At 38.7% G+C, this 21396-nt stretch overlaps 1 protein-coding gene across 1 annotated transcript in view; it reads right to left on the bottom strand.

Annotated features, from left to right (window-relative positions):
• The window catches only part of GOLPH3 (golgi phosphoprotein 3), a 46114-nt gene that overhangs the window by 8391 nt on the left and 16327 nt on the right, over positions 1-21396 (bottom strand). Inside the window, exons 2-3 of the mRNA XM_030566704.1 lie at positions 6896-7027; positions 861-975 (exon numbers count right to left, since the gene is read on the bottom strand). Coding sequence (XP_030422564.1) covers positions 861-975; positions 6896-7027 — 247 coding nt within the window. The remainder of the gene's footprint in view (positions 1-860; positions 976-6895; positions 7028-21396) is intronic.

Here is a 21396-nt window from a genome sequence, read left to right as displayed (position 1 = left end):
TTTTGCTACACTGAGATGGAAAGGCACTGCATAAAACAAGAGGATCATCATTCAGCGGTAGAATTCCCTTTTCATTTCAGTGCAGCTGATGCACTATGTGGCAAACAACTCATGGATTTAAATGCACTTGCAATTAACATTTTCTTCAGTAACGGTATAATCTAACTTGCATTCCATCTCTTAAAAACTGTTTGTGGAACTGTATCAAAGCAATTGTGCCCAAATAAATCATCTTGCATCCTTCATTCTGAAGAGATTAGAATGGACTACTCTGATTAGTCAAATTTCAAAATATTTTATAAGTTTCTCTGAACAGTGAATTCTGAAACAAATAATAAAGAAAGTCGTGGGCTTGTTTTGATTTATAAAATCTCCAATTTAATTATGTCCTTGTTTTAAATTTGAAATATCAATTCCTCACTTCTACCTTTTCACTGGAGGCAAGATCTTTGGAGGACGTGAACAGTAAACTATAAGGATGTAACCTGAACTGAAGTGATCCCTGCTTCCAGATAAGAGGGAAAAGACTCATAACTTGGAGAGGAAGGCTTGTATTATTGTGGATTCAACTGTTATTTCTCAACAGAGGAAATGTGGTACTCCCAAATATTTTGGCTTAATATCCCTCAAAATCTGATGTGCCAGGCAATTAGTATCCCCAAATTTTACATTTTCTATCTAGTTAAGCCAATACCAGCAGTTACTCGTATTATCCAACTGGCCTCATTTTGATAAGTGCTGCAACACACCAAGGATCAGTCACTTCCCCAAGAAGCTTACAATATTTCCTCTAATCCAGTGACAACAGTTAACGAGAATTATTTTTTTAAACATTTTAAAATCCTATGTTGACATCTTACCACTAAGCAGTTCAATCCAGTTTTGTACTGTTTCAGGAGGCTGGGTTTCCTTAATGTGCTTCAGAGCTTCATCAAGTAGAACATCCCCTGTGGGAGCATCTGACTTGCAGATCACCTGATGGCAAGTAAAAGAATGCATTACACATCATCCTTCTGTATTTTCATCTCCTTTTATACACCTTAAACATCCAGGATAAAAACTGGGAACATATGCCTTAATACCACACAATACTATTACATTTTATTTTCAATTCTCAACAGTGCACATTACATCTTGATCAGGAACATCCTCTTTGAAACAATTTAAACCCAATTTAAAAACCACCAATAATTTTCTCTCTCTCTCTCTGAAGTACTTGCAGGGAAGCTTTAGTTAAAACCTCATTTTACCATACTTGGTGACTCCCAGTTTGTACTTCTGCTGTACAAAAAATTAAGGCTGCCAAGAATTTAACTGTGAAAAGTAAGTACTGTGTAATTATCAAGTAGAGTCATTTATAGACAGACTTTACAAATACTGTTCCCAACTTTGAAACGTAATCATTATGTAAAGAGAATCTTTGATTAAGTTTAATTAGTTAGAGTTACTGAACCATCCAAAGTAAGCTTTATTGCTTAACTTAGATAATGTTTTCACCCCTCAGCACTTCAATTTTTAGAATTGACATTTCAGCAGGTAACTATTCATCAAAGTTTCTTTGTGATCTCCCACCAGTTGCAATTCACTCTCTTCCATAACAACCTGATACAGCAGCACCAGTCTGAATTAGCAGCTCTATGAAATGTAAATTGTTCCATTCATCTCTATCAAAGCTCTATGGACTCTTATTCTGTGGCCATGGAATCAGGTATTTTTCCACTATGCCTCAAAATGGAGTATTTTATTGTAATCTGCCATTTACCTGCAGCCAGTTTCCCATCACTATTTTCCATTGTCTCCCTGCTATACTGGGACCTGCTTGTAACTGTTTCTTACTCTCCAGTTTTCCACTCAAGGGGAAGTTAATTGGAAAGCACAGTGCACTGTTACATGGAGGCAAGCAGCTGGGCAATCCCAATCACCCTCTCTCTCTCTTCTCTCTTCTGGAGATCCTCTGAATGTGTTTCTGCCCTTGCAGCACACTTCAGAGACCATCACTGGCCTGCTCTAAATGTCTCTTTTTAGAGACTGAATTTGACTTGGGTTTTCAACCTGGAGGTCAGGACCACCCTGCACTTTCCACACTGCTAAATGGGGAAATGATCTCAGGAAGTCAATCATACCACCAAGTGCCCACAAGGGAGAAATCTATTTTAGTTTGGTGAACTAAGGCAGAGAGATATTAAGGGCCTGATTTTCAAAGCTAATGGCCACTAACTTTCTTGCCAAATGCGTCCTTCTGTAATTTTGATAGCCAATATTATTTGGACTAGGTTCCTATCTATTGGTTACATCTCATATCCTGAAGCTGAGTATGCATACTTCTGTTTTACTGAAGTTCTCCACAATGCAGCAGTGCTGCTTTGGAGTTGAGTGATATACTAAATATGAAATTTCTCCTCTTTAAGCAAGTTCTTCACTGTATGGACCTCTCAGTCTGGTAATCCACTTGTTTATGAGTGTCTGACTCAATGCTGCCAATCCTAAATATTCAAAAATTATGGAGTTGTCTTCCCGTCTTCCCCCATTTATTTATAACATATTGGGTTCTCTTTACTTGCCTTTTGGTTTCTGACCTTTCAGGGTGCAGTTGGGTCACATTTTAAACTTTTCCTCCACAATTGGGATAAGAAACCTATTTTTTTTTTTAAATGAAAGCTGATTCTTACACAAACAGTTGCCTCCAAGATTTAAGGCTTTAGATGAAACACCAATATAACAAAAGACTCACAATAAAATCATGAGACCTGCCAATAATGATAACTATCATTCTGATGCTAACATGCTTACGTTCAGCAGAGTCCATGGATTCGTACGTTAGATTTTGTAGTATTTATCTCCAAATTTAGCATTTAAGTCTGCTTTATGCTCTTGCTTAACATTTGACAGTTGCATTTTTCTTTCAAATCATTTTTGTTTTGGGCCATTATGTAGAATAAATGGAAGTGGCTTGTGATAAAAAGTACCACACTTTTTGGGAGCACAGCAAACCATGACTACTAAAGACAGAGAACATGAAGCATACAGTTTCTGTAACAACCAGTTATGTATGCTCCCCACCTACAGATCAGTAATTTTGATTGTAAATATAATTATTTAAAGCAGTGGTCCCCAAATTTTTCAGGGTCACATCCCTCCTCGTCTGCCCCCCACCCCACCCCCAGCCGGGGCCAGGAGCAGGGTCACGTGGGAGAAGCCACGGACAGGGGTAACGGGGCCAAGGCTGGGGCCACTGCTGGGGGTGGGGTCAGAGCCCCAGCCATGGGTGGAGGCTGGGAGCTGGGGCCCCGGGCCAGCAGCCACAGGGCCGGCAGATGTTAGGGTCCTGGGCGCAGGGCTGGCAGCTGCAGCCAGCAGCCAGGGCCGTGGCCAGGAGCAGAGCTGTGTGGCACTCCCTCCTTGTCTCCCCCGGGGAAGAGGGGGCTGGCCTGGGCCCCAGCTGTACTTCCTGCAACATTCCTCCGTGCCGCTCTAGGGGGACATGTCCTCCAGTTTGGGGACCTCTGATTTAAAGTGTATACTACAATCCACCTCCCCTTGCCCTGCACTGAGCAGCGCACACTTATGATTTATTTTGCTCAGCTCATTCTCCCTTCCTAATTCCAAAGGACTGCCTGACCTGAACATGTGTGTGCCTTCCTCAAACCTACTCCAGTGCCCAAGGAAGTCACTTGAAAGTCTCCCACTAATGGATTATGGATTGGTCTCTGTTGATCAAGTGTAGGAATGGGATGCCTTAAAACCTACTTGAACATCCAGTTACTCTCAGCTCAGACCCATCACCTCCATCTTTACTTGTCTGCAACAGTATGAGAAATATTGGGGGGCCAAGAGAGTGACTACTGCCATATATAATTCAACAAACTGTCTTTGGAGCAGGATGTAACATGAACATCGGAAATGAGGCTGGCAGTAGATATTTGATTCCTGACATGCAAGGTTAAGCAGTTCCGTGGCCACATGATTCTAGGAGAACCACAAGTACATTGATGCAGAATGACAACAATCTGGGGATTTGACTGGACAGAAGTGGCCTGGTCTGAGAGCACCACCTAAATTTAAAAACCTGCCTAAATATAACACCATTTTGAACCCCCATCACATGGAGTGAATGCGAACTTTGTTTGGAGAATGGAAAGATAAGACCTTTGACATTTATAATGAAAAAGATTACAAACATATTAGAGGGTCTCAATATGTCCATAAAGAAAATTACTTTTGCTCAGAAGAAGAGTAATGAAATCAACCAATATTTAACTTGTGTGGCTGACAATCAGAGTTCAGGCACCCCCAGGGGAGAACAGGCGGTCTGAACCCCAAAGAGTAAGCAACTGAATCAACTGCTTGTATACAATGTTATTGTACATAAAAATATGTTGAGTAACGTCTTCTATGAAAGCTTGTAATGTTCTGAACTTGATGGTCATTATGAGATACGTATGGTTGTGAATCTATACATGTATATACATAGTATTCTATGCTCATAATCTGTACTACAATTTCAAATACACCTGAAAGAAGAGAGGTACTCCTCCCCAGCCAGATGTTTACCCAAAGTCAGACACAAGTAGCGATCCATGGTACAACCCAGGAAAGGACAAGTGATGGACCATTACAGTCATGAGGGAATTTCCCCTCCGCCCCCATGAACCACCATAGTCTGAGAGGAAAAAACCTGCAAACACTTAAAAGAGAAAGGGTTGAAGAAAAGGCTATCCAGAACTCTTGAAGGTGGGGCACTGTCTGTGAATGGTGGATCCTCCCTTAGGACTCAGGGGCATGTTGGGAAACTGTTCAAAGATAATAGGTAACTGGTATTAGAAAAGTGAACTTATCTAACATAGAAGTGTAAAGCCTGAAGTTGCATCTTTATTGTTTATTCTGTGTAATTTATATACATTTGCTTTCCCTTACTATTTCACCTTTGAATCTGTGATTTTTCTATTAAATAAACATTGCTTATTTTTTAACCCAAGCAGGTCTCTTGTGCAAACTGTGTGGAGTGCATGTGTCAAAGTAAACTGATAACATGGAGCTGTTTTCAGACCTTTGGGAATGAACCAGAGGGGGAAAGTCCAAATGTCTGGTAGTTCAGAACCGTGGGCAGACGTGTTTGGAGAGACTCAGGACTAGAAGGCTGTTGGGGTTACCCTGCAAAGAGTCACTAAGCTGGTGGAAGCCAGGGTGAAACTTTTAGGCTTGTGGGCTGGCTACTGGTGTCATAGCAGTGAGCCATAGCAGCACAGCATTAAAGGCACCCAAAATTACAAGACAGGTGGTGACAGAATCCCTTACTGGTCTAGGTGATCCTCAAAACTTCACAGATTTTAATCTGTTACATTTCAAAATCAGATGGATAAACTGAATCCACGAGCCCCTCCATTTCAATAGGCCTCATGATTTAAATACTTTTGCCACAGTATTTAAGTCTCTCTTTGAAGCTCAAAATAAATTACTTTCTTCAAGATGTTCGTTTGCGCTTTTTATTATACAGTTGCTGATATTTTAGCATTTGTTTTCATAAAAAGCATGCACAGGCCACTCTGATGGAATAAAGAATTCATGGCTTTTCAAACAAAAAGTAGGTCAAATTCTAAGCAAATGAACCTTGAAAGTGCCCCTGTAAGTCTGAGATGTGAAAGAATGAACATTTTAAATATGAGCATTTAGGGCTTTTAGCTATTCTATTCCTTAAGATCCGCATAACCTTTTCATCTATTTTAGGTTAAGTCTTTCATATATGGAAAGATGGAAATATAGAGACTAAAAGAGTATTCTTTCAACAGCAACGAACAGCAGAAAAACAAACCACCTAAGTCTGAAACATCTTTTAACTCCACGTTCTCTTTTATTTTATTTTTTTTAAATACACCAACAACAAAATAAAATGCAAAATGGCTATTTGGTTTTTATTTCTGATTGCACACGTGCACATATTCGTATCATTTCACATAATGCATCTTTTTGACTCTCATTAAAAGTAGTTAACAAAATTCTAGGAAGAAAAACAGTATTGGTATGAGGATCCAGAATAAATATAGCTTTTAAGAAACATTCTTGAATGTCTGACAAACCAAAGAAACTGTATGAGGCTTTGAGGGGGGAAAGATTCTGTGCAAACAAATTAAGGCTGAATACTGCTGGACTAGACGTAACAGTAGTTAAGTCTGTCTGCCTGAACAGAGGTCCAATTCTTCAGAAGTAGAGGAGGTTGGGATGAGGCTTGGAAAGTTTTCAAACTCTGCTTTAAAAAAAGTTGACCAAAAGATAACGCTGACAGGGCACTCTGCCCACAAAAGTAAATTTATTTTATGGTAAAAAGGCAACATTTAACCATTTTTCAATAACTTGATTTTATAAATATCCATTAACGCCGCTATGATTAATAATCCCTAAGTATAGTAGGAATCTCCACAAAGAGTTACTTTAATTTAAAACCTGCAAAATCCAGGTGCAAAAGTGATGGATTAAAGACTGACTCAGATTTTTAGCTTAATTAGGGCCCTGATTCAATAAGGTACATAAGCACGTGCCCAACTCAGAGTATATGAGTAGTCTCATTGACTTCCGTGAGATTGATCATGTGCTACATTAGGCACATACTTGAGTATTTTACAAAATTGGGGCCCAGATGCTTCAATTTTTTTCAGATTATGCACATCAATTCATTAACTCCTTTTAAAAGTTCTTCAGAGTAGTGATGGTGCTGAAGCATAAACACACAGCATAATCAGTATACTGTTCAGCCCTTAGCACATTTGGGCCCTGACCATGATTGGGTAACATCTCTCAGTACAAAAAAAGATTTTTTTTCAGTATTTAAATTGTAATTTACACTTAGCCAATTACTTAATACAATACAGAAAAAATAAGATTGTTTGCCTCTTCCTCTTACCTTTCTTGTTAATAGACTTTTGCGCCTCATTCCACATGCCTCCAGTTGAAGACGTCCTCTCAGTGCCAATTCAATTAACATGCAGCCACGCAACCCAGAGGAGATACAATCATTCCAAAAAGATGTGTAACCCTGCAGAAGGAAAGACAACTTTAGGCAAAGTTTTTCATCTGACGTGAACATAGAAAGGCTTGCTGTCTTCTCTAGTCAAATCTTAGAATTTCAGACAAAGGTCAAGTTTCGTCTCCCTACCATTGCAAACCTAGAAAAATTAGCTATTCAACTGCCTCTTGATACAGAAAATCTGGAAGAAAACCTCCTCTGATTCATTTAATTGGTTTCTCAAAGTCTATCTTTGAAAAGTAGTGAAACATTAGAAAATTAAAACAAATATAGCAGTAAATGACAGCTTTTTAGTTATCTTTAGTGTGCTGTTATTAAACATATGCACAAGCAGTATATATAAAATACTTTTGTAATTAATTTTTCAGACCTCAAAGTTTAAGTTGTAGTCTAATTTAGACATTCTACTGGTTGAATAGTATAATTTGTGTTTCCTGAGCAATGCTAACATTACATTTACATTTATAAGTAGAAAGGCCCTGATGAAATGCTTAATACTGGCTTTAAGACTGCTATTAATGTAAATAGCATGATTATGCATAATCATCAATAAGCAATCCCAGATCATATGAAGGTATCTACTTAAAACGCAGAGAAATCACATTTTTTGCAAGTTGGTCACAGCATAAATAGCCATGTAATACATTTACGAAATTTACTATTTCTGCTGTGACCAACCCGCAATAAATGTGTGATTTCTCTGCAGTGCTTCTCAAACTGAGGGTCTTGACCCAAAAGGAGGTTGTAAGCCTAATGTAGGGGGATTGCTACATTGCCACCCTTACCTCTGCACTGCCTTCAGAGCTAGGAAGCTGGAAAGTAGCGGCTGCTGGTCAGGTGCTCAGCTCTGTAGGCAGTGCCACCATGAGCAGCAACACAGAAGGTAGCACAGTATGATACTGCCACCCTTATTTCTCTGCTGCTGCTAGCAATGGTGCTGCCTTCAGAGCTAGGCATGTAGCCAGCAGCTGCCACTTTCTGCTCTGCCTTCAGCACTGGACAGCCCAGAGAATGGCAGTTGCTGGCCAAGAGCCCAGCTCTGAAGGCAGCGCAGAAGTAAGGGGGCAATAGTGCAACCCCCCATCCCCCACAGTAGACTTGTGATGCCCTTTTGGGTTGGGACCCCCAGTTTGAGAAATGCTGTGTACCTTTGTATACTTTCACCCTAGGGTAAAAAGTATATAAACACCAGATTTCACAGTCCATGCCACAATTTCCATAGCCACGAACCTGGTAAACTCTTAATTATATGCAACACTTTATTCTGCGTACATTGAATAAAGTAGTTTTCCAAACCAATTCTATCATAATAGCTATTTTTCTAGTCATTAGTTTCCTGTTTGAATACAACTGGCTAAGTATTTTTGAAGCCTATTGTCAAATAGTATTTATACATGCCACAAGACAGCAATTTAAGGATGTTTTATGAACTAAAGCAAGTCTAAAGTAGTATCTTAGGTTTCTGTGATCTTTATACTATCTGCTTAGGAAAAAGTCCTGCATAGACAGGAGAAATAGAAGAGATGACCCAAGAAATCTTCCCAACTCTGCATCTCATTGCTTGAGTTTTTGTCATGACTTTAAAGGAATAGTGTCAATTTGAAAACCACATGTCTAGAGTGTTTTGACTTACAGTAGTTTAAGATAATACCAAATGTAGGCCATTTTCAAACCAAACTAATTTTTTAAGTGGTATTTATTTTGAAGGCAAAGAAGAAAGCATTTCCAAAGTTTGGGAGGGGGGGACTGAAATTCTAGCTTATGATGGGAAGCTAACTTCGATTTTAACTATAGAGCAGTCAACACGGCCATAATACTATTTTTCATAAGTAAACTTAAAATATAAGACAAAATCAAACCCTTTAGAAGAAAAATGAAACCAAAGGAATATAGGAAAAAAGTCGTATTGGTCCATCTGGTCCAGCATCCTGTCTTCAGCACTGGTAAGCACCAGATATTTTAAAGGAAGGTGCACGTAGGCAGATATGAGATAATCTGATAATCATGAAAGTCTCATCTAACCCCCAAAAAAGACTTGATTAAACCACGAAGCATGAGATTTTATATCGCTCTCAAATCAAATATATCAATGTGTACAGTTATACCAAGCTAAAATGAGTGCATGCATTCATGATTTTGCTATACATTAATGTCAAATATGTAGTTTTTAATCAAATTAAATATGTTATTCTCACAGTAATTATGAACAGTTTAACAAAAATTCTGTCAACTGATCAAAATATTAAAAATGACAAAAAGTAAAGTGTTTTTATACATAAACAGAGCATTAAGCACCTGTGGAACTCATTGCAGCACTGGTTCAATAAGATTCAAAAAGGAATATTTATATTATATAAATATTGACAAAATCCAGAGCTGTTAGATCAGTGGTGGGCAACCTGCAGCCCATCAGGGTAAGCCACTGGTGGGCCGCCAGACCGTTTGTTTACATTTGTATGGCCGGATGCAGCTCCCAGTGGCTGCAGTTTGCTGTTCCCAGCCAATGGGAGCTGCAGGAATGGTGAACTGTGGCTGCTGGGAGCTGCAGGCAGCTGTGCAAATGTAAACCATCAGTCTGGCGGTCCACCAGTGGCTTACCCTGATGGGCCACGTGTGACCCGCAGGCTGAAGGTTGCCCACCACTGTAGTAGATGAAACAAAGATCTTTATAGTTTATTTAAAAACAAAAAACAAAACAAAAAAACCCCACCCACCTTATGCTGAAGAGCATATGCCAACCACTAACTAATGGGAGCTAGAAAGAAGCTTCTTTTATGGATAGGTTATGCCTTAACTTGTCCACTATGGGCTTTTAAACATCTGGTCCTGGCCACTGCCAGAAGCCGGATACTAGACTAGATGGATTACTGGCCTGATCAGTATGGCACTGTAGTAGGAAGACAGCCTGAGACATAAGCCCTGTTCTGTAAGTGGGACCTGTTCATACCAGGCGTCTGATACAAGGGCTTATGTCTCAGGCTCTCTGCTGGCACTTCCTACAGTATTTCCCATTGAACAGCATCCTTTGAAAGAAAAATTAGATATTGAAATGAAACAAAACCCCACTGACCAGAGTTAATGTTGTGCCACAATGAAATATGCTTTTCCTTATATTTGACAAAAATGTGTTTATGATGTGGGCAGTTTAAGAATCATGAGGTTCATCACTATTTATTTCCTTGCTTTTAAGTCCTCGTGTTTTATAGAGAGTTGTCATTTAGGAACCTTGATTTTTATTAATTAATTAATTGTTTGGATCAGTTGAAGTTAGTTTCATTATTACCACAGTAATCCCTACAGATATAAACTTCTCCACTTCAGCAATAATCCAAAACCACACACGACTACACTCCTGCGCAGGAGTTAAGCAATTAACCATGCAACAGTTTTCAATTAAGTGATCTTAGGGTGACCAGACAGCAAGTGTGAAAAATCGGGATGGGGGTGCGGGGTAATAGGAGCCTATATAAGAAAAAGCCCCAAATATCAGGACAGTCCCTATAAAATTGGGACATCTGATCACCCTAAGTGATCTTGAAAGACTGATCAAAAGATAGTTATTGTTTGTTAAGATTACAATGCTTCCTCTAGAGGGTTAGAAGATATTAAAATGGTGAGACCGTTTAAGTTCTTTTTTTTTTCTTTTTTTTTTTTTAGTCCTTGATGAAAGATTCAGACAGAATGTAGTTGAACCAAATGTGAAGTAGCACCATGTTTCAAGGAGCACAGATTGCAGTGCTTGAACACAGTCACCAAGGAGAGTATTTAAAACAAGTAAATAAACAAAACATTCTGTACATTTTAAACCTGCCATACTAATTGGGCTTTTGATAACATTCAGGCAGAAGCACTGATCATATTTGAATTCACAGCAATGACCACACATGATAACAGAAACATTCACATAAAAGGCTGATTTAGCAGGAAGCAGTTAACTCAAACCTCCTGGTATAGTAGAAGAGGAAGAGAGGAAGTGTTTGTCACCATTATAACAATATTTTTTATTCAAATCAGATCACGTTGAATAACTCAGAGCAGTATTACATGATACTATTCCTCCCACTCACACAACCCTCACCAGAAACACTGCTAACTATCCTTGATTTACTCGTCTTATAGAATCATAGAAGTGTAGGGCTATAAGGAACCTTGACAAGTCATGAAACCCATCTTGTGCTGAGGCAGGATCAAGTAAATCTAGAAAATCCCTGACAGTTGTTTGCTTAACCTGTTCTTAAAAACCTCCATCGATGGGGATTCCACAACTTACCTTGGAAGCCTTGTTTCACCACCTTCTGAGACTTTTTGTAGAAGTCTGCTAACCAGTTTTAAAACACTTATTTTAAAATTACTCGGCAGAAGGTAAATTTTTTTTTAACTGTCTCAATGGGCAAAATATTAAAGAGCTAATTTTCTCTGCTGAAAGTCTGTATTAGAACAAATGTCTCTCAGTTCAATATTATATGGCAAGTCAAAATTTCAAATCAAGGTATTATTTTAATGACCTGTAAATGAACTGTTACACTGATTTCGTCAAATCACGTAGAAAAATTCAGCTTTGACTTCAAAGTGAACCTGGCAATTTTCATGTCAAACAAAATTTTGCTAGCCAAAGTTATAGGAAGCTAAAAATAAGGCTAATACAGGAATCTGGTTGTGATCTTAACTATGGAAAGATCACTCTCTCAATGTATTTTATTTTACATCACATTTTAATATGACACCAGAACATATACGAGTTCCTCCTACGGTTCTGCAGTGAGCGGTTAACTGAAATATTACTCTTCAATTGTGCAGATTTATGTTCTCTTCCACAACGGCACACAGACAGATAAGTAAATGTGCTGGTTTCTGCTTCACTTAAATGAGAGAAAAATTGTGCTAGATGAAGACAAAGTTGGCAGGAAAATAACTTTAATTTTTCAAGCCTTTGAAGTCCTTATCTGCACTAGTCAAAAAGCATTTCAACCAATCATTTGAAGCACTGTAAATTTGTAATCCCTGTACATCTTCAATCCACACAAACACAGTAGCTATGCCAGGCATTTTGAAAGCATTCTTTGTACCAAGTGGTTGTAAACCTGAGACAGTGTTTCATTCAGGTCCAGCTGAAACAGTGCAATCTACAGTGGTTTCTCCCCATTGTGGGCAGGAAGCCACAACTGTTGTAGCTGTATCAGATCAACTAGCTCTAATTCCATCTTGCTGTTTATTGGCACGAGTACTTTTATCTGCAGAGATTGATTTCCAACTGTCCCTATACCTTGCTAGTCCATAAACTTGGTTGGCAGTACCCATGTCTCAAAAAAATAAAAATAAAAAAGTACAATCGGACCCTTTTTATCTGAGCCTCCATTATCTGGCTCTCTGTATTAGCCACCCCGGGGCTGACAGCCTGAACCCTGCTGCCCCAGGGGCTGAACCTCTTTGCCCATTCTCTGGATTATCCAGATTTTTGATTATCTGATGGTGCCACGGTCCCAATTAGATCAGATAAATAGGATTCCACCGTATTTGATAGCAATGCATGCCATCTTCAGCTCTGCTGGATACCACAGTGTAATCTACAAATACAACATTCTGTAACACTCATCTGACCCAGTTTTAATACACTGTTGAATAGTGCTCATACAACACAACCAGGGGTCAATTAAGTTTTTGCATACCTACCAACTACACTGATTAATCATGTCTGTAGTGTGCATTTAGGGAAAATTAGACAATCATCCTATAGGCAACAGTGTGTCAAGTGGCTATATGAATGTAGAATTATGTACAAAAAAAACTGTATTCAAAAAATAAAATATAAAATTTTAGAGCCTACAAGTCCACTCAGTCTTTCTTCTTGCTCAGCCAAACAAGTTTGTTTACATTTGAAGGAGACAACGCTGCCCGCTTCCTGTTGACAATGTCACCTGAAAGTGAGAACAGGCGTTTGAAAAGCACCATTGTAGCTGGTGTTGCAAGACAGTTATGTGCCAGATGCACTAAAGATTCATGTCCCTTCATGCCTCAACCACCATTCCAGAGGACATGCATCCATGCTGATGATGGGTTCTGCTCGATAACAATCCAAAGCACTGCAGACCAACCATGTTCATTTTCATCATCTGAATCAGGTGTTACCAGCAGATGGTTGATTTTCTTTTTTGGTGGTTTGGATTCTGTAGTTTCCGCAACGGAGTGCTGATCTTTTAAGACTTCTGAAAGCATGCTCCACAGCCCAACCCTCCAGATTCTGGAAGGCACTTCAGATTCTTGAAGCTTGGGTTGAGTGCTGGAGCTATCTTTAGAAATCTCACACTGGTACTTTCTTTGCATTTTGTCAAATATGCAGTGAAATTCTTCTTAAAAAGAAACAACATGTGCTGGGTCACCATTTGAGACCGTTAAAACACGAAATATATGGCAGAATGTGAGTACAATACAGAACCAGAGACATACAATTCTCTTCCAAATTTGTGAGTTCAGTCACAAATTTAATTAACATTTTAATGAGTGTCATCAGCATGGAAGCATGTCCTCTGCAATGGTAGCCAAAGCATGAGGGGACATACGAATGCTTAGCAGATCTGGCACATAAACAATGGCACCTTGCAATGCTGACTACAAAAGTACCATGCCAATGTCTGTTCTCCCAATTATCTCCCATAAATGTAAACAAACTTGTTTCTCTTAGCTGCACAAAAAGTAGGTCTATGTGGACTTGTAGGCTCTAAAGTATTACATTGTTTTATTTTTGAACGCAGTTTTGTAAAAACCCCCCCCGCAAAATCTACATTTGTAAGTTGCACTTTCACGATAAAGAGATTGCACTACTGCACATGTATGAGGTGAAATGAAAAATACTATTTCTTTTATCATTTTTACAGTGCAAATATTCATAATAAAGATAATAAAAAGTGAGCATTCTACACTTTGTATTCTGTGTTGTAACTGAAATCAATATATTTGAAAATGTAGAAAAACATCCAAAATATTTAATAAATTTCAATTGGCATTCTATTGTTTAACAGTGCCATTAAAACTGCGATTAACTAAAAAAAAAAAAATCAACCACGATTAATCGCATTAGTTAACTGTGATTAATCGGCAACCCTAGTTTAAATATGAATATATAGTACTATAGTAAATGAAATGATGAATTCACACTACCATGCCTCTTTTGCATAATGTTGATTGCTAATTTGGCTCCTGGAGCAATGAGGTCTGAGTATCACTGATTTAGATGGTTCATCAATATGTATCAGCTGTTCAAATGATGCGCATGGCAAGTTCAGGCAAAATATTCCTCAAGGTGTTGTGTACTAGATACACCACTACCTCGGGCTTATTATTTTGGGATGATTATCTCTATCTTAGTAAGTCTGAATTCATTTCCAAGTTGTACTATTTAAATTCCATAAGACAAAGGCAACAGCAATCTCTTGCTGATGCCTTTGAAGCAATAGTGAGAATTCTTTTGGAAGTATATATTATATACGCAGAGTTACTATGCAGCTCAAAGCACTATGCACAATAATCAAAAATCATCATCTGCCATCCATTTGAAGCATACGGCAAAGGTTCGTCAGCTGACATACCGTGAATTCTTAAAAAGATCAAGGCAGCCAACTTTCTGGGCAAGATGTATTTCATAATGCACTTAATCACCATTATGAATAGAAATCTCTAACTTTTCAAGTTGAGGATTTCTTGTTTGAAGTTTTGCAAAAAGTTAGGCAGAAACTCAAAGGTAGACAATTTTGGTCTTCATATTAAAAAAGCATTTCTTAGCAATGTAAAATTTGAAGAAGCGAGCATTTCTGGATCTGTAGAAATAAACTGAAGAAAAATTCACTTCTACTGGTGCCTGCACTTTAGCTAGTCTAAGAATAATAAGGACTTAAATCTTCAAAACTAACTAGCATCAAGGGTCTTACGTTAGGATTAATAGTTTTAAAGGTATTGAAGACATTTCATTTAAGCTTAGCTAAAGGGAAAATGATTGGTCAGGAGACGGAAACAAAGCATCAGGTTAGTTTAATTAAAGGAGCTTCTTACTTGTAGATGTACTATCAGATAAAAATACATTCCTGTAGTTTGTGACAATTAACTATCCTTATGCACTATAGTACTGGCTCTATGACCACAGTCCATTATCTCTCCAGGAAGCCCTTCAGCGGAAACTGGAAAAATCAGTGTTTTCTGTGAGAATAGGTTTCCTGTTACTGCTTTTGTTCTCAGAGCAGAAAATCCCTTCTGCCCAATCAATTGTGCTGAGGACAAACACTATTTCTACAGTAATGAGGTTATTATGTTTTAGAGTTTTTTGCAAAGGGCAGAGGAGTTAGGGAACACAAGGATCTCCCCACTCCCAATGACAGGAACCTGACAGCATTGTTTTAACAATAAATTGTGTTTCCTTTAAATAATCTGCCTCTTTTGATAATGGAATCTGAATTTTTGAAAGCAAAAAAAAAAAAAAAAAAAAAAGTAGCAGTAAAAACACATTACTTCATGTCTCCATAAAATTGTGCTCAAATACCACAGTGATGGGCATATTAAACATTTAACTAGATAAACAGGACTTTTTCCAATAGAGGTTTCTGCCTGACTCCTCACCCAAAAATGTAATTGTTTTATAGTTTGAACGTTCTCTTTACCACTAACTTCACTTTGATCTAACAGCTCACTATGATTTTATAAAATTAAATCTGATCTGTTCCTGCCAGCTATAACATAGAAGTGAATTAAATGGTTTGGGTTATTTACAGGCCGAAGTATATTTGTAAAGGGACCGTGCCAGCAGAAGGGGGTTTAGATGCAAAAATCAGGATAACGGCATACATAAACTTTAACCATTACTATAGTTTAGGTAGAGGTATTTTTCCATGTAACTTTAACTAAACTCAAGATTACAGATCAAGAAGGGAAGAGAAACTGCCTTCAAGGGCATAAAACAACATCGTATTTCTTGCTTTTCAGCAAATTTAAAGTACACTATCTGAGATACTGCACTTTGAATGATCTGACTGCAAAATTACTTACAGTCAAATCCATACATTTCCTGAAATAAGTTTTCTAGTTTTTTGAGATAAGGACCGCTTTGGCAGGTATCCCACTTAGGAACACCACAATACATGTCATCCTATAGTGGAGAATTTTTACATTAAAAGCCTTGATGTAATAACTGCCTCTTTCAACACTGATAAGAGGTTCTCTCTTTATGGAAAGCAATGAAAAACTTGTGTAGACTTTTTTCTTTTTTAAAGATTTATTCACCTAATTTGGTAATTGGTGTTTCAAGATAATCCTTCAGCCTTTTCAAGCATGTGCTTCCATTTGTTTTTAAGTGTACTTTATTTTATTCTTCCAGAGAGTAACTGTTTAAAAAGCTCTCAACACATGAATAAGGAAACATAAGCATTACAAAAATAAGTACTCGGTCAATATGCTCTTGCTTTGTTTACAATCTTTCCAGTGGTAAACCTTTTATTATTAAAAACAACTAACATATGTGCCCGTTTTTGTTTTGTAATGACTTGTATTACTTCAATTTAACAGTGAGGCCAATTTTACACATATTGTGCAACACCAATTAATGGTATGGAAGTCACAGAGATAAATACAGGCTTAACAGAAGAGTATTTTTTGAAGCTCTGCAGAACTAAAGGCATTACAGAGTAACAACCTACCTTTTAATACCACAGTTAAGGAAAACACTTATCTGTATCTGGTACAATCAAACAACTATTCTCTGATCTGCCAGGATACTAAAAAGACATAGCAATATTTATAAATATTGTTTTATAGCTGCCAATTTTTCATATCTAATTATTGTATTAAAGTCATGATGTGCTCCAATCTATCTTTGGTATTGGATTCTTGATTCAATCTTTACCAAGAGAAACTCTCCTTGTATATATTTAACTTTCATGAAACAGAAAACAGTGTAGCCATCCATTTCTACAATTGGAAAAATGGCTTATTTTCAACATGTTATCTATCATTCCAGGTAGAAAAGGCAAGTTTTAACACGTTAGTTGACTGAGGTAAAATTAAGGCAGGGGATGGGTTTACCTCAATCAAATACCACATGTTAATACTACTACTGCCTTATCTATACTACAGTGTTACCATGTATTGGTTAGAGTGTTAAATACACCCATTTCTCCTAGTGAAGACAAGGCATTAGTTACATACAAGTTGCCCCTTGTAAACTTTTGATTATAAAACTAGTATCTCAGCAGGATGCATTTCGATTTTACAATCTTGTGTCAGGTTTACATACTGCTAAGACAAACTTATCTTCTAGTGAAATATCTGCTGCAGGAGACTGAAACGTCAGTTTTAATTAAAAACATTACTTCCAAATGTAATTCATGTTTTATACACAGTGACAAGAGTTGGTGCCGAGATGTTAATTTCCAGGCTACTGACCAACTTGGCTAGAGCTTAAGTAGAGCACCAAGTTTTAAGAGCACAAAATAAAAAAGTTGGGCCTGAAGACATAGTGTCTGGAAACAATTTTGCAAAAATTGTGCACACCTTTGAACTAACTATAGTCCAGTATTTTTTTTAAAAAATCACGCTATTAAATTCATAGGTAGGTATCTAAATTGGTAGGACTTTCTTAAAGGTACAGAATGTTCAAAGGTTCCTGACTTCAGTGGGAGCTTGTAGGTGTTGAGCAGTTTTGAAGATTAGGTGACTTACAAAGGGCTTGTCTACAGAGTGCTGCAGCAGCACTGCAACAGCGCTTAGTGAAGACACTACCTATGCCAGTGTAGGTACTCCACCTCCCTACAGGTGGAGCGATGTTGACAGGAGAAGCCTGTATATAACAAGGGGTTAGGCTGCTATAACTGCATTGCTTAGGGGTGTAGCTTTTCCACAGCTAAGTGACACAGTTATATCAAAGCAAGTCTGTAGTGTAGACTAAGCTAGAAGAACCTAAATAAGAATTTTAGGCACCCCTTTTTAAATAATCTTGGCCCCAGTATTTAGCTAAAATGTTATCAGTGAGTTGAGCTGTTGCTTGATGTTTATTTGAGATGCAGCGGTCCCCAAACTTTTGAGGGTTGGGTCCCCCCCTTACTTCTGTCTGTGCCCTCCCCCACACCGCCCAAGAAGGGAGCCACGGCTCCTCCACGAGAGGACCATGCGAACAGGAGTGAGGGGGCCAAGGCTGGGGCTAAGAGTGGGGCCGCAGCCAGGGGCCGAGGCTGGGTGCAGGGGTGGAGCCACATCTGAAATGTTGTGGAGGCCAGCAGTTGCACCTGCGGCCAGGAGCAGCTCCTGGCCTTGCCCCCTGCCTCAGCCCCAGGCTGGGAACTGAGTCACATCCAGTGGCCAAGGATGCGGACTGGCTCAGGGCCAGGAGAGGAGCTGCACCAGGACTGGGCCAGGGCCAGGAGCCAGGGACATGGCTGGGGGCGGGACCAGAACAGAGCTGGGGGCAGAAAGGGGCTAGGTGGCACTCCCTCCCCGTCCCCCTAGACATTCCTTCACGACCCCTAGGGAGGCATGCCACACACTTTGGGGACCTCTGCACTAGTGGCTAACCAAATTCCTTGGTGCTGGCAGGTCCACTGTCAGCAATGCAGTATTTATCGGGATATCTAAAAAGTAGCTACAGAATATGGAAATCACAGGAGCAACCTGATTAATTCTGATCACAAGCTGAATTTACAAGAGTTGGAACTTAGGGAAAATATCTTGTTTAAAAAGATTGATCTGGAAGTCACACAGAGATAACTATTGCACTTCACAATACCATTTTAATTAAGAGGTAGTACTGTGCTTCATGTAACTCATTATCCAGGCCAAAATACATCTTTATTTCTAGAGAAAGGAGGATCTGTTAGTTAGCCATTTCCATTAGAAGGATTACTTTAATTCTTTTTAAAATAAATTCAAGAATAACGTTCTGAAATCTTTTGAAGGGAAGGGAGATAATGAGAATGCTTTCTGATCTCTGCGTGGGGAAAGGGACTATAATGCTCAAAAATTATGCTTTTCTCAGTTAGTGTAATGGTCATAAAAATAATGAAAGCATAATATTTACAATATAGGTTTCTCCCATAATTTTACTCATGTAATTTAAAATCTACAGCATTTAGTTTGGCTTCAGAGGTACCCATATAAATGGCTCTCATTTCTACTATAGCTTTACAACAATCGCTTCTTGCTTTCTCAGGTTACAGTATTTATTCATAGCAGGTTGCAACATAATGAATTTTGAGTTCTTGTTTTTGAACGGTTTCTCGTTGACGCTTTTCTAAACATATTCATGGATGGTGCTATTTTTCTGTTATATGGCGAGAGTATTGTGCATCCACTTAACTGGTCTCTCCTTCCATTTGCAGGGCAATGAATAAATACACAAAAGGTCTATGTTTTGGAATGGACTATCTGAACTGCTGTTTGATGCAAAGGAAAAAAATCAAGCTTTTCCTAGCAACATGGTCAGAAATAGCTCCATCTAGGAAGATGAGTAAAAGCAGAATCTAACAGATACTTCTTGGAAACCAGAAAGCATTTCTATGAGAAAATCATAGGGGAAAAGACCCCACTTCTTATAGTATTTCTTTTTCATTTCACATTTTTTATAATACTGATTTTTCTAAGTCACCCTAACAAATGAATCTCAGAAAATTTGATACTTAAAGTGAAAGTGTTTACCTTGAGTTTAAACAATAAAGTTATGTAAGAGAGGGAAAAAAGCCCTAAAGCTGTTCCCATCTCAACTTTTCAGGGAAGTTTTGCCTTTTTTTTTTTTGGAAGGGGGAGGCAGGTGAGGGAGAAGGCTTTATAGAAAAGATGAGCAATACATTTTGAACTAAACACAGTTATACTTGGTGCTGAGTCGGGTGTCCTCTGGCAAGAAGTTTCATAGTTGAGGTCTCAATAGAGCAGGGGTTCTTAAACTGGGGGTCGGGACCTTTCAGGGGTCATGAGGTTATTACATGGGGGTCCCAAACTGTCAGCCTCCACCCCAAACCCAGCTTTGCCTCCAGCATATATAAAAAAGCATTTTTAATTGATGAGGGTGGGGTCGCACTCAAAGGCTTGCTTTGTGAAAGAGGCCACTAGTAAAAAAAGTTTGAGAGCACTGTGCTAGAGAGACTATTCTGCCCCAGCTCTGAGAGTCTTGTCTTGAGTAACTTAAACTGTATTGGCACTGTGCAGTGCAGTTGTCTCAGTGGGTCACAGAAATTGTCTCAGAGGTAATTAAGTACCAACCCATTAACAGACCTGTAGATTGGGACCAGGACATCAAACTTGTATTGGAAATTAATGGAGAGTCTTGAAATCCTTGGATCGCATGTGCAATCCTTCATGTCACCCTTTGTTGCTTAGGAGACTGGCCACTCAGCTGCATCAGTTGCAGCTTCTATGTTGTGGTTATGCTCATCCCCAGGTAGTCAGTTTCAACAGTCTAACCTGCTGGTGACAAAAACTAGCATTACAATGCGTTATGTCCTCATCCTAACACAAAACAGCAAGTTCGGGTCAGCTGAAAGTGGAAAATATACATTATTTGCTATAAATAGCTGTCTGTAGCAAAAGAAGTCCAGTTTTACCCTGAGGCTTCAAACCATTTTGATGTTCACAGTCTGCATTCTATCAGTGTATTGATGAAGGTTTATTAAAAGTTTGTTCCCATTTCTTCCATCATTTCTGGTTTTTCCTCACTCCTTTTTCCACCCATTAGACACACAGAATCATAGGGCTGGAAGGGACCTCGAGAGGTCATCTAGTCCAGTCCCCTGCACTTAAGGCAGGACTAAGTATTGTCTATACCATCCCTAACAGGTGTTTGTTCAACCTGCTCTTAAAAATCCCCAATGATGGAGATTCCACAACCTCCCTAGGCAATTTATTCCAGTGCTTATGACAGTTAAGAAGTTTTTCCTAATGTCCAACCTAAACTGCCCTTGCTGCAATTTAAGCCCGTTGCTTCTTGTCCTATCTTCAGAAATTAAGAAGAACAAGTTTCCTCCCTCATCCTTGTAACAACCTTTTATGTACTTGAAAAATGTTATGTCCCCTCTCAGTCTTCTCCAGACTAAACAAACCCATTTTTTTTTCCCGATCTTCCCTCATAGGTCATGTTTTCTAGACCTTTAATCATTTTTGTTGCTCTTCTCTGGATTTTCTCCACTTTGTTCACATCTTTCCTGAAATGTGGCACCCAGAACTGGACACAATACTCCAGTTGAAGCCTAATCAGCGCGGAATAGAAGGGAAAAATTACTTCTCACGTCTTGCTTACAATACTCCTGCTAATACATCCCAGAATTATGTTTGCTTTTTTGGCAACAACATTACATTGTTGACTCATATTTAGCTTGTGATCCACTATGACCCCCAGATCTTTTTCCGCAGTACTC

The sequence above is a fragment of the Gopherus evgoodei genome, chromosome 6, assembly GCF_007399415.2.
Source record: "Gopherus evgoodei ecotype Sinaloan lineage chromosome 6, rGopEvg1_v1.p, whole genome shotgun sequence".
Classification (NCBI taxonomy): domain Eukaryota; kingdom Metazoa; phylum Chordata; order Testudines; family Testudinidae; genus Gopherus; species Gopherus evgoodei.
Note: the sequence above shows the minus strand (reverse complement) of the source record. Positions and strands in the feature narration are given on the sequence as shown.